Source organism: Oncorhynchus nerka, unplaced genomic scaffold (genome assembly GCF_034236695.1).
Source record: "Oncorhynchus nerka isolate Pitt River unplaced genomic scaffold, Oner_Uvic_2.0 unplaced_scaffold_1131, whole genome shotgun sequence".
Taxonomy (NCBI): Eukaryota; Metazoa; Chordata; class Actinopteri; order Salmoniformes; family Salmonidae; genus Oncorhynchus; species Oncorhynchus nerka.
The window spans coordinates 117,253-129,323 of NW_027040195.1; the positions used below are offsets into that span (position 1 = coordinate 117,253).

General features: G+C 42.7%; 2 protein-coding genes and 1 non-coding gene across 4 annotated transcripts in view; 2 read left to right on the forward strand and 1 right to left on the reverse strand.

Annotated features, from left to right (window-relative positions):
- LOC115118056 (neurabin-2-like) overlaps window positions 1-4,793 on the forward strand; it is a 59,093-nt gene extending 54,300 nt beyond the window's left edge. Inside the window, exons 6-10 of the mRNA XM_029646592.2 lie at window positions 710-862; window positions 1,165-1,218; window positions 1,357-1,586; window positions 1,818-1,911; window positions 2,233-4,793. Coding sequence (XP_029502452.2) covers window positions 710-862; window positions 1,165-1,218; window positions 1,357-1,586; window positions 1,818-1,911; window positions 2,233-2,283 — 582 coding nt within the window. The 3' untranslated portion in view covers window positions 2,284-4,793. The remainder of the gene's footprint in view (window positions 1-709; window positions 863-1,164; window positions 1,219-1,356; window positions 1,587-1,817; window positions 1,912-2,232) is intronic.
- LOC115118053 (histone-lysine N-methyltransferase PRDM9-like) lies at window positions 4,572-11,375 on the reverse strand. 2 transcript variants are annotated; one of them, XM_029646587.2, is made up of 7 exons: window positions 11,172-11,375; window positions 10,712-10,816; window positions 10,490-10,588; window positions 9,974-10,245; window positions 7,655-7,722; window positions 7,377-7,567; window positions 4,572-7,203 (listed from the first exon to the last, which is right to left on the reverse strand). In XM_029646587.2, exons 2-7 carry the CDS (start codon window positions 10,803-10,805, stop codon window positions 5,606-5,608), a joined length of 2,322 nt encoding a protein of 773 aa, XP_029502447.2. In that variant the 5' UTR covers window positions 10,806-10,816; window positions 11,172-11,375; the 3' UTR covers window positions 4,572-5,605. The 2 variants fall into 2 exon arrangements, with proteins under 2 accessions (XP_029502447.2, XP_029502448.2); XM_029646588.2 differs by lacking the exons at window positions 9,974-10,245; window positions 10,712-10,816; window positions 11,172-11,375 and having other exon boundaries at window positions 10,490-10,531.
- Window positions 11,376-11,531: 156 nt separating this feature from the next.
- On the forward strand, window positions 11,532-11,602 carry trnag-ccc (transfer RNA glycine (anticodon CCC)). Its single transcript has one exon. It is a non-coding gene; the product is annotated as a tRNA-Gly (tRNA).
- Window positions 11,603-12,071: the final 469 nt, after the last annotated feature.

Below are 12,071 nucleotides of genomic sequence, written 5' to 3' on the forward strand. Positions count from 1 at the left end.
CAGGTTCCCCCTAAAGTCAAGCTGTTCTCTGTCCTGGTACCCCAATGGTGGAACCAGGTTCCCCCTAAAGTCAAGCTGTTCTCTGTCCTGGTACCACAATGGTGGAACCAGGTTCCCCCTAAAGTCAAGCTGTTCTCTGTCCTGGTACCACAATGGTGGAACCAGGTTCCCCCTAAAGTCAAGCTGTTCTCTGTCCTGGTACCCCAATTGTGGAATGTTGATGTCTCACCTAGCTATCTTAAGGTGAATCACTAACTGTAAGTTTCTCTGGATAAGAGTGTCTGCTAAATGACTCAAATGTAAATGTCATCACCTACCACAACGAGGATGACCTCTATGCAATCAAAATCCTATGAGGATGCAGGACATTCTTATATTCTCCATCTTATTACAATGACATGCAGAATGATAGCATAATGGCTGAGGTTTAGTTCTGGTGTGTTCTCACCCCCTATCTAGGGACCTGCTGGTGTTATATGCCATCTAGTGGCCAGTCTCCGTACCAATAGAGAAACAACCATGAAGCTCTTGTAGAGGCAGCAGTCACAGGCAATTATAAAAATGCTGTGGGATGGATGGACAGATGGAACTATATTGAACCTTTTCAAATATGCAGACACTTTGGCCGTCTCAGTTAAGACCTGGAGGCATTGTGGAAAACCCCAGACCCAATCGAGACTTCAGGCTCACCTGTCCGTTCTTCCCCCAGGGTGGTGAATATGGTACTGACGAGGAGGAGGATGATGAGGAGGAGGTCAGCCCCACACATCCCTCTGCCATCGAGGTGTTTGACCTGGCTGAGAACGAGGACATCTCTCCACTGGAGACCGACCCTGAGAAGCTGGCCCATAAGTACCAGGAAGTGAGAGAAGACAAAGTTAAAGACAAAGGCCTGCGTCACTCTATTCCTTATGTAGCGCACTACTTACTCACTCACTCACTCTCTCTCCACCTCTCTCTTTCTCTCCCCTGGTCTCTCTCTCTCCCGGTCTCTCTCTCTCCCGGTCTCTCTCTCTCTCCCGGTCTCTCTCTCTCCCGGTCTCTCTCTCTCTCCCTGTCTCTCTCTCTTTCTCTCTCTCTCTCTCTCTCTTTCTCTCTCTCTGTCTCTCCCTGTCTCTCTCTCTCCCTCTCTCTCTCTCTCTCTCTCTCTTTCTCTCTCCTCAGCTTCACATAAAGCATGCTGTAACACAGGCAGAGATCCAACAGCTGAAAAGAAAGGTTGTTATATTATGTCATTCTTATTATGTACTTATGTTTCATTGTAAATATGGCAAGTTGATATACAGTGGACTTTACAGTTTTCATCCCCTGCCTGTCTGTGTACATGTGCATGTGTGTGCTTCTCCACACTCCCAGCTGAACCATGCAAAACAGGACAAGCAGCGCTGGCGTGTGGACAAGACCCAGCTGGAGCAGACCCTGCAGGAGAACAAGGAGCGCATGGAGAAGCTGGAGGGTTACTGGATGGAGGCCCAGAGTCTGTGTCAGGCTGTGGACGAGCACCTGAAGGAGACCCAGGCCCAGTACCAGGCTCTGGAGCGCAAGTACAGCAAGGCCAAGCGCCTCATCAAGGAGTACCAGCAGAAGTAAGGCCGGGACACACACACACAATGCATTGAGAGTGTGGTAAGGTTGTACATAACAGGTCAATATACAATTATGTTAATTACAGTGATTCATAGAAAAGAAAGTAGAACTTGTTCAGTCTGCGGGAATGTTTCCAATGTTTCAGCCCCAAGGCTTTTCTCAGAGCTCATTCATTACAGTGGAAATACAAGTGGTTTTAGATTGGTGTCTCTGTGATGGCTCTTCTCCAGGGAGATTGAGTACCTGAAGAAGGAGACTCAGCGCTGTCTTCAGGACGGGGCCGAGGCATCACTGAGGGAGGAGTCAGGACAGCTCCATGAACAGGTAATAGTGGAGACTGATGGTTGGATGTGTGGTTCCTGGGTTTGATTTCCGCTGCGGTCACCAATATGATAAATAAATGCACGCATGACTGTAAGTCAGTTTGGATAAAACTGTTTGTTAAATGGCATATATTATCATATTATAAAAGTCATCGTGTGCAGCCATCAGGGAGACTATTGATTACACAGAACGTTGGCAGTTGCAGACAACTTTGTGATTGAGAAACTTGATTGAATGTATTATGGTAACAATTTAAAGTTTCTAGTAGTACATCATCTATAATACACAAACGTAACCATAACTTTCTGTGTTTGTTTGCAGGTAGCAGATCTGGAATGCAGGGTTGAGGAACTGAAATCTGAACCTTTATAAAAGCCTTGTTTTCTAAGAGAGTCTCTTCAAGGATTGCCAGAAGTGAATAGAGGACAGTGTTATTGTACTTGCAGTGGACCCAGGGTATTTCTTGTCTCAAACTTTAGCCTGGTTTGCGGTGGAATACAGGTACCCTCAGGCCTAGTATTTCTTTATGTAGTCTCTTTATGTAACAACTCTTTCAATCCCGTTTTGTTTTTAGATTTCCCAGCTGGTAATATTGCCAATAACTACTGGTTTGACAAACAGTTTAATCAACCATTTTCTTAATATTCCAAAATACTGACAAGAACGTCCATGGAGCTCTAATTGTTGCTGTTCCTAATTTTTCATTCCTAATGTTCAGTATTTTACAATTTGATCACAAATTGTGTTTTTGGGTGAATTAGAAGACCGGGCTTTTGATTTCAATTGCCAAAACAAACAAATCAAATTTCTTTTATTTTATTTGCCTATTTTGTAAGTGCCGTTTCATTTTCTGGGTTGTCATTGTACAGCTGTAATACTGTATGTGGTTTATAAAACAAAAGTTTGCGTTGTATTTTTATTAATATATGTATAACATTTAACATATACAGTATGACATAATGGAGTCAACAGTTTGTGCTTCTGTGACTGAGGAAGATGTGTAACTAGTCAAATGTCCACACTGGAGAAGATATACACTACCGTTCAAAAGTTTGGGGTCACTTAAAAATGTCCTTGTTTTTGAAAGAAAAGCACATTTTTTGTCCATTAAAATAACATCAAATTGATCAGAAATACAGTGTAGACATTGTTAATGCTGTAAATTACTATTGTAGCTGGAAATGGCAGATTTTTTTATGGAATATCTGCATATGGGTACAGAGGCCCATTATCAGCAACCATCACTCCTGTGTTCCAATGGCACAATGTGTTCGCTAATACAGGTTTATCATTTTAAAAGGCTAATTGATCATTAGAAAACGCTTTTGCAATTATGTTAGCACAGCTGAAAACTGTTGTTCTGATTAAAGAAGCAATAAACTTGCCTTCTTTAGAATAGTTGAGTATCTGGAGCATCAGCATTTGTGGGTTCGATTAGAGGCTCAAAATGGCCAGAAACAAAGAACTTTCTTCTGAAACTCGTCAGTCTATTCTTGTTTTGAGAAATGAAGGCTATTCCATGCGAGAAATTGCCAAGAAACGGAATATCTCGTACAACACTGATTACTACTCCCTTTACAGAACAGCACTAACGGTCTCTAACCAGAATAGAAAGAGGAGTGGGAGGCCCCGGTGCACAGCTGAGCAAGAGGACAAGTACATTAGTGTCAAGTTTGAGAAACAGACGCCTCACAAGTCCTCAACTGGCAGCTTCATTAAATAGTACCCACAAAACACCAGTCTCAACGTCAACAGTGAAGAGGCGACTCCGGGATGCTGGCCTTCTAGGCAGAGTTCCTCTGTCCAGTGTCTGTGTTCTTTTGCCCATCTTAATCTTTTATTTTTATTGGCCAGTCTGAGATATGGATTTTTCTTTGCAACTCTGCCTAGCAAACACAACGTGCCATTGGAACACAGGAGTGATGGTTGCTGATAATGGGCCTCTGTACGCCTATGTAAGTATTCCATAAAAACATCTGCCGTTTCCAGCTACAACATTAACAATGTCTACACTGTATTTCTGATCAATTTGATGTTTATTTTAATGGTCAAAACATTTAGCTTTTCTTTCAAAAACAAGGACATTTCTAAGTGACCCCAAATGTTTTGAACGGTAGTGTAGCTTGATTGAACGTTTGGTGCTTCACTGGAGTGAAAGGGGCAAGAAGAGGTGGGCCATCTCCTACAATTACATCAGGAATCCAACTTTTGCAGGAGTTTGACACTTCAAGCAGTCAACTGCTGCCACAGCCATACAGTATGTGTATTGTTAGTCAACTCCGCTACCCAGTAATGGCTACTGATGGGATTCAGTAAGTGTATACTAAACCTTCAGTAATAACACCTTATTTAACTAACTCAACTCCATAACTCCTTATAAAAAGGAGAGAATCCTCCATATGTGCTGTACCACAAAGGGACATGACATGATTGGAATCTTAGCGTTTTTTAAATTTGATTGTGAATGTTATCAAAGATGTGATCAACACCGACTGAATGGCAGACACAAGAACTGGTGACTGATGGACTGAAACAGAGGGACTAGGCATAACTGAACTTGTCCATCGTGAAAACAACCATGGACTTTGAAGGTGATGAAACATTCCTCCCCGTAAACATCATATGTGAGGTATTGGAGAAAAGCAATGCAAAGAAACAAGTGTTGATTATTTTTTTATTTTAATTTGACCTTTATTTATTTAAAGGAGGAATGGAAAGGAGGAATGAATTTCAGAGAGGCTAGACCTGGGGGATTTTATGAAGACAGTGTTAGATAATGTTATATGAACACATACTGTATCTCATGAGTGTTTTCATCAGATTTTAGGCTTGGACAGGGCACATGCTTTGCATTGTTTTGTGCAATAAATGGTGAACTGTGATACTGAAGTCAGTTATTTTTGAATAACTTCTTCCATTTGACATTTCCCTCATCTTCAGATCACAAGCTGAATTATACTCCAGGGACAATAGAGATATATTCTACTCGAAATTGGAAATGGCATATTATGAATAATAAACCCATTGGTCATCAAAAAGAAAGGAAGACCAAGGCACTCCTCATATAATTCATTAAAAAGCCTTTTTGTATGACATGTTCAATGGAAACAGTTTAAAAAGTGACGCCTTTCGGCTGAGTGGCCTTCGTCAGGGAGTACAAAGATATGACAATACAATGTCCTCTTTTCAACAGCTTTTTCCAATCAGCCCTGATTTGAAGAGGGAGTGGTAACATAATTCATTGGACATCCCTAGTAAACAATACTATACACATTAAAAAGTGAAATACTGTAGATATGCTATTAAAAATGCATCTCAAGGCTAGAATTATCAGAACCCCTAGAAAGGTAGTTCTAACCTTGAATATGACTGGGCTAGGTATTAAGAATGGGAGAGCCATCTATTTTATAGTACACTAGAACACAGCAAAAATGGACCACAACAGTCTAAACATAGCTAATTGAGGCCGGAACATGATCAATACCCATAGCTTGTAGGGAGGCAGGGTTGTAGTGCCTTTAACCCATTCTTTTCTTAGAAAACCAAAGTATGAACAAAAATCACATTATTTTACATGAATTGTTGTAGAATGTACTGGTATTCTCAGCCGTGAATGTTGCAATGGGTATGTATCAACTTAACCAAGTGCTTTCAAAGAAACAATAGTCAATAGTGTATCTGTGATACAACCAAATTATGAGTGTGTCTTTTCATGGTGTCTCGTCAGGTGATAATTTCGTGAAAAGCTTTTCCCACACTGATCACACTTGTACTGTCTCTCTCCGTTGTGCAGCATCAGGTGAGCTTTCAGACTCTGAGGTCGACTGAAGCTTTTCCCACATTCAGGGCAGGTACATGGTTTCACCCCAGTGTGTTTTCTCTCATGGCGCTTCAGATCCCCAGACTGACGGAAACTCTCTCCACACTCAGTACACAGGAAAGATTTCTCCCCTGTGTGTATCCTCACGTGTACATTCAGATGTCCAGAGTGGCTAAAACACTTCTCACAGTAAGAGCAGCGGTATGGCTTCTCTCCCGTGTGAATCCGCTGATGCTGCTTAAGGCTGTAGAAACAAGAGAAACTTTTCCCACAGTCATTGCACAAGTGCAGTTTGGCTGCGTCTGACTGGAAACACCGGTGAGCTTTGAAGCTTTGAACGTGCTCGTAGCTCTGTCCACACTGCAAGCACAGGTGGACTTCTCCTGCCTTCTGCTCCGACTGAATTAGCCCTGAGCCCAGGCCTGTGGCCTGAGAGACATGCTCATCAGGGTGGTGTCTCTTAACGTGCTTCCGGAGGTACCTCTCCTCGGTGAAGGAGAACTGGCAGTAGGAGCAAGGAACAGCTTTAGAGCTCAGCTGTATGTCCTTACATACTTCTGCATCCAGGTGGTGCTGTAGACCGGCAGCCTGACTGAAGAACCTCCCACAGTGGGTGCAGCAATAAAGCATATTTTCCTTCGGGTGCTTGTTGACCTTGTGCTTCTTCAGGGTGGTGTACCGTTTGAAGGTAACCCTGCATGTAGAACAAGAGTACAGCGGGGGCCCCACCACGACCCGGATGCACTGATGGGCTTTAAGGGACTCTGGGTTGCCGAAGGTTCTCTGACAATCACTGCAGCTGTACTGTGCCTCTCCTACAGCCTCTATCCTCTCCTCCTCCATGTCCAGAGCATCTGGATTGGGATCTGAATGGAACCTCTTCTTGGTACTGGTTTCTCCTTGTTTTGGTGTGTTTGCCTTAGTTTTGGCTTTAGAGTTCCTGGTGGACTTTACCCTGAGGTCCCTCAGTCTCTGTGAGGAAGCTCTCCCTGTCTGGGTCGCTGTAGGTTGATCATTGGACGGAGGCTCGGGTTCCCAGGCGCTGTCAGGAGGCGGGAGCGAACTCTCACCTCTGACCTCTACCACTCCAGTCTTTTTCTTCCTTCCGTGAACTCGTAGCTGGTGACTTGCCAGGTCGTACCCCTGAGCGAAACACTTCCTGCACAGGGGGCAGCAGTAGGGTCTGACGTTGGAGTGGACAGCTCGCATGGTTCTCTGGACGTGGCCCTTCTTCTTAAAGCTCTTAGGATGCTGAGGGCACCGGTAGCTCAACTTACGGACAGAGGACAATATAGGGTCTGGGTTCATGTTACTTTTAGAAAGGTGATTTTCAAGCTCACTCAGTGCAGATGCAGGTGATAGGTCCAGAGGGTGGAATTGCTCTTTATGTCTTTGGATGTAGGTCTCAGTGGTGAAAGAAAGCTGGCACTGACAGCAGGGGAAAACCTGAGACGATAAATCTGTATTAACCTCTAAAACGGAGAGAAAGAAGAAGAAAAGGTTAGGTCTTATTAAACTAGTGACGTTCTTTCAACTTTTTGGAGAAATGTATTATTATTATTGTTATCTCTTATACACCCTCACAGAACCTTCTAGATGCCTAATGCCAGAGCAAGGTTGTGAAAAGAGACGGGATGATAAGTACCTGAAGGGGTGATCTTTCGCAGCCAGATTTGGTCAGAGGGGTCCCTAAACCTGTCGATGAATCGCCCCCCAGGCCAAAACAGGAGCTCATCTCCTGGGAGGATGGAGCGGCAGCAGTGGAAGAAAACAATCCCCCTGTACTGGAGTGCTATGAGATTACCCTCCTCTTCATTACGAGCACAGTTAACGTACCTAAAAGAGAGAGAGTGCACTGGGACTAAGCACTCCATAACAGACAGACGCAGTGTAAAATAAGGTACGTTCTACAACACAAGTTACCTCATCCAGTTGGAATGAGTGTCTCTTGCAGAATCAATGTACTCAGATTCACCCTTACTGTTCCAAACCTGAAAATAGACAAGCGCTTTATAAGAATATGGACACATTTTTTTATTTTACTACGCAAGTCAATTAAGAACAAATTCTTATTTTCAATGACGGCCTAGGAACAGTGGGTTAACTGCCTGTTCAGGGGCAGAATGACAAATTTGCACCTTATCCGCTCAGGGATTTGAACTTGGAACCTTTCAGTTCCTTGTCCAACGCTCTAACCACTAGGCTACCCTGCCTCTCATAATTTCAACTGACCATGCACATATAGACAGAGCATAGAGACAATGCTCCAGAATGACATGGGTTAGGTTTTACACAAACTACAGTACAGTGTTGTGTCCCAAATGGCACCGCATTCCCTACATACACACTAAGTGAGCATACAATTAAAAAGCAAGGTCTTTTTTGGGACAAAAACGATGCATGGCCATTATATTTCTAATGTTTATCATAGAAAAAAAAAAGTAGTAAGCTACATTTTCTAATGTTTTTCTTAAAAGTTCATCTTGCATTTTATCAGAGAAATGTAAGCTGGCTAGACTGAGAAAAGCACGGGAGAAAAGTAGATATACATCAGTCAGAGCATGGTCATGAACTCTCATCTGAGTGGAGAGGTGCACCTTAAGCACAAAATTAATCTGATGCTGAGGAGAAATTACAATAGAAGTATTTTGCATCTGCGTTTACAAAACACAGCAAGATATTTGTTATGCATTGAATCTTTGTCCTCCGTAAAAAATGTATAATTGTGCATTAACGCAACCCCTAAGTTTAACTGGCTAGTTATCTAAGTAAGTGGCTGAATTAATAAGGTGATGGGGCATCATATTGTGTTATCTATCTGCCATGTTTGAGAAGTCAAACCCTTTGGATGAGTTATCTTTTGATTTTCTAGCATTTCTTTTCTCCTCTTAAGTTCTCGCCCTGTTTGCTCCTCCCCCATCTTCTCCTCTCAGTTCTTGGCTGGTCTGCTCCTCCCCCATCTTCTCCGAGCAGAGCAGGCAGGCCAGTTGCCCTAGCAACTCTAGACTACACACAGACACAGCTTGTACATATGCTGCTCCAGAGCCAGTACTGTTCTTCCTTCAGACCAGCATGCATCAAAACTTTGTTCATTTGCACAGTGTGTCTTATTCACATTTTGCTTGCATGTCCAGACTCACCAAAAATGACATTCAGTAGCTGGATTGCCTGTCTTTGCAATTAGTTTATTTTCATTTTCGTTCTTTAGCATATTTAGCTAGCAGCCTCCATGGAAATGTGCTGTTACTTGTGATACATTTTGTAGCATTCTGGTAATAGATGCCCAATATCCCTTTTTTTGGCCTCATACCATAAATCACTGCATGAGACAAGGACAGTATGACGATATGAAAATCTGGATTTATTTAATTTTTTTAACCTTTATGTAACTAGGCAAGTCAGTTAAGAACAAATATTGAACCCGGGTCTGTAGTGACGCCTCTAGCACTGCGTTGCAGTGCTTTAGATTGCTGCGCCACTCAGGATCCCTTGAATACCACCCAACCCTATATTAAAATCAGTACTAGTATGCTACAGCCTATTATCACATGCTGTCATAAGGGAGCATTCTGGGACAGGTGTGAACCAAATGTATTTCTTGACATTTATGTTTACAAAACAGCACTAAAGTTGCCGTAATGCTCATTTGACAATTGAGTTTATAGACTTTGATCAGCGAGTAGAATAAACGTGGCTGTCCAGTCTGCAGTCCACTCTAATCATAAGGGGCGTTTCTTTACAAACGCATCCAATCGCCTTGGTTCTGGTCCCTTACTAAACCAATCACAAGCTTCAATCTGCTGTGGTTCACAGTGCTGTGGCAGAGAGATGATGGATGTCCCGGGTGAAGCTGCCGCAATTACAATGTTTGTGAGGTAGAATTGCAGGCACATATGCTCCGATTTTCAAAAAGATTTGGAGGCACAGTTGAAGTTAACTCACTCAATATACTTAAGCAATAAGGCCAGAGGGGGGTGTGGTATTTGGCCTATATACACGGCTAAGGGTTGTTCTTAAGCACGACTCAACCCTTCATGTAGTGTTATGGTGTCTCTCTTGTCCTGGATGTGTGTTTTGTCCTATATTTGTATTTTATTTTTAATTCCAGCCCTTGTCCCCACAGGAGGCCTTTTGCCTTTTGGTGGGCCGCCATTGTAAATAAGAATTTGTTCTTAACTGACTTGCCTGGTTAAATAAAGGTTAAATAAATACAATTTGAAAAAAGCATCCAACAGTACTCACCTCCCAGGAGTAGTCACTTGTTACTGCTCTGTCCCTGGTAGTCACCTCCCCCTCACAGGGGCCAAAGTGCATTCCTGGGGCCACAATTGCTCCTTGGTTTAGAACCCCCAGGCCTGCCCCAGGGATACTGGACCTGCCCACCACCAGCCCGTGGGGTAGGGTGAGGAGGGCCCTCTGGGGTAAGCCCACTGGAGTGGGAGAGTCCAGCATGAAGGACAGACTACCTTGGATATCACACTGGTCTTTGTAGGAGGAATGACACTCCTCACAATCTGTAAAAAATAAAAATACAAAGTGATAGACCAGTGTGATATCCAAGGAAGTCTGTCCTTCATGCTGGACTCTCCCACTCCAGTAAGATCACACAATCATGTGGTAAACTAAACTGGACATAACAAGGCCTTACACTTACTAACCGTAGATCTAAGCACCTATGATTTGAAAGATGCATGGAAAAACCATTGACAGCCTCTGAATTCAAGATAGTCAGAGTACACAGAATCTGTTGTCACTCACAGAGGTCATTGCTGTTGTCATCTAGTAGTTCATGATCCTCCTCTTGGCCTTGTACCACAGTGTTCACCAATATATTCTGGACCAGGCTGTCGGGCAACACTGTGACAACACAGATCCAGTGAGAAACAGGAGTACATGACAAACATTCCTGACATAGGAGTACATGTCAAACAGAATATGAAACTCTGATTGAATTAGGCTACTGTAGCCAGAGTACCGCACCTGCAGAGGCGTTGTCTGTAATGAGTTGGGCTTGACATCCCTCTTCTGATGCACCAGTCTCTGCCCACTCCACGATGATCACTTCTTCAGACATGACTGCAGGATCTGTAGTCGGTTAGTAGGGTAGCAAAATGACAGTGTCAGCAAGCACAACACAACAGCCATGTATTCGGACAAAACCGTCACCCTGTGTGTTAAACTATGGCAACAGCCATTTTGTCCTGATTCTATACTAATTTGACGAATGAATTTAACTGTGCAATGAACATTAGCTACAAACGAAAACAAAACATATCCGAAGGTCATAATACACAATGTTGTTAGCTAGCTAGCCACAGAAAAACATGCTAGCTAGCAAGTGTGTAATTAGCATTTTCTAGCTAGCCAGTTAATGCTAATTCCACATTGCTAGCTAGCATTTTTATCATAATATTGTGTTTACAATGATGTTAGGACAAACCTGTACAAATGAATCCACCTGAAACCTGTATCTAATTACTTGGTAATAATCTTAGTTATCGTTAAGGTACTAGTGTGTTTGTTACTTTTGGAAAACTGATTTGACTTTTGTGGTAAAAGTTCTTTGGTAGCTTGTAACAATGTTCGGATTATGGTTGTTGCCCTTTTCATGAACCGGAAGTGAAAACCTTGCAAACGATTGATTCTAAATGTGGACTTTTTACAATTATTATACATTTTTTAAATTATCGATGATGCTTTAATGACCAGAGTATTATTCATACGTTCTAAAATATGCATACAATGTCTAAACTGATTTATACTTTCTTTATATTAGCTAAAATATATCTCATTCTTAACTGCGCCGCTGGTGTAATGGTATCATGGAAGATTCCCATTCTTTCGACCCGGGTTCGATTCCCGGGCGGCGCACAGTTTTTTCTATCTTGAAACAAAACTGCTGTAGCATGATTAACAAATTAATAATCTCTGTTTTCGCGTTTCCTTTTCAGCAGTCAAGTAGGCAACATTTTACCTCTGAAGCTGTCGCTTGTGTCTCATGGAAACAACCAAGCAACAGAGACACACTGAAGTTCCAGACAGGTTGCAGTGGAGCCAGTCGGAAACAACTTTATCCCCACTGGCATTCTGTGCGGTTCCATAGTGTCGAGATTCTCGAAACTATCCAAAAAGTACTGCAAGAGACATTTGGAAAGATGTCACCTATACCAGGTCATGACAGAAACCAAGTGTTCCATAAGATATGACCACTTGACACCAAACTTGCGATGGAGATGGTTGACACTTGGGACTGTTCAGTCGCAGCCACCACTGGCCACAAATACAACTATCTTTTAGGAATTCTTTGTCTATTGCAATGCAGAGCCTCTTCACATCCTTG

Excerpts from the sequence above, each read along its gene's own strand:
- LOC115118053 (XM_029646587.2), bottom strand. The coding sequence starts at position 10,805 with ATGTCTGAAGAAGTGATCATCGTGGAGTGGGCAGAGACTGGTGCATCA. Across the intron at positions 10,246-10,489 it reads TGACAACAGCAATGACCTCT|ATTGTGAGGAGTGTCATTCC; the intron begins GTGAGTGACAAC and ends TATTTTTTACAG. Across the intron at positions 7,723-9,973 it reads CAAGTGACTACTCCTGGGAG|GTTTGGAACAGTAAGGGTGA; the intron begins GTGAGTACTGTT and ends GTCTATTTTCAG.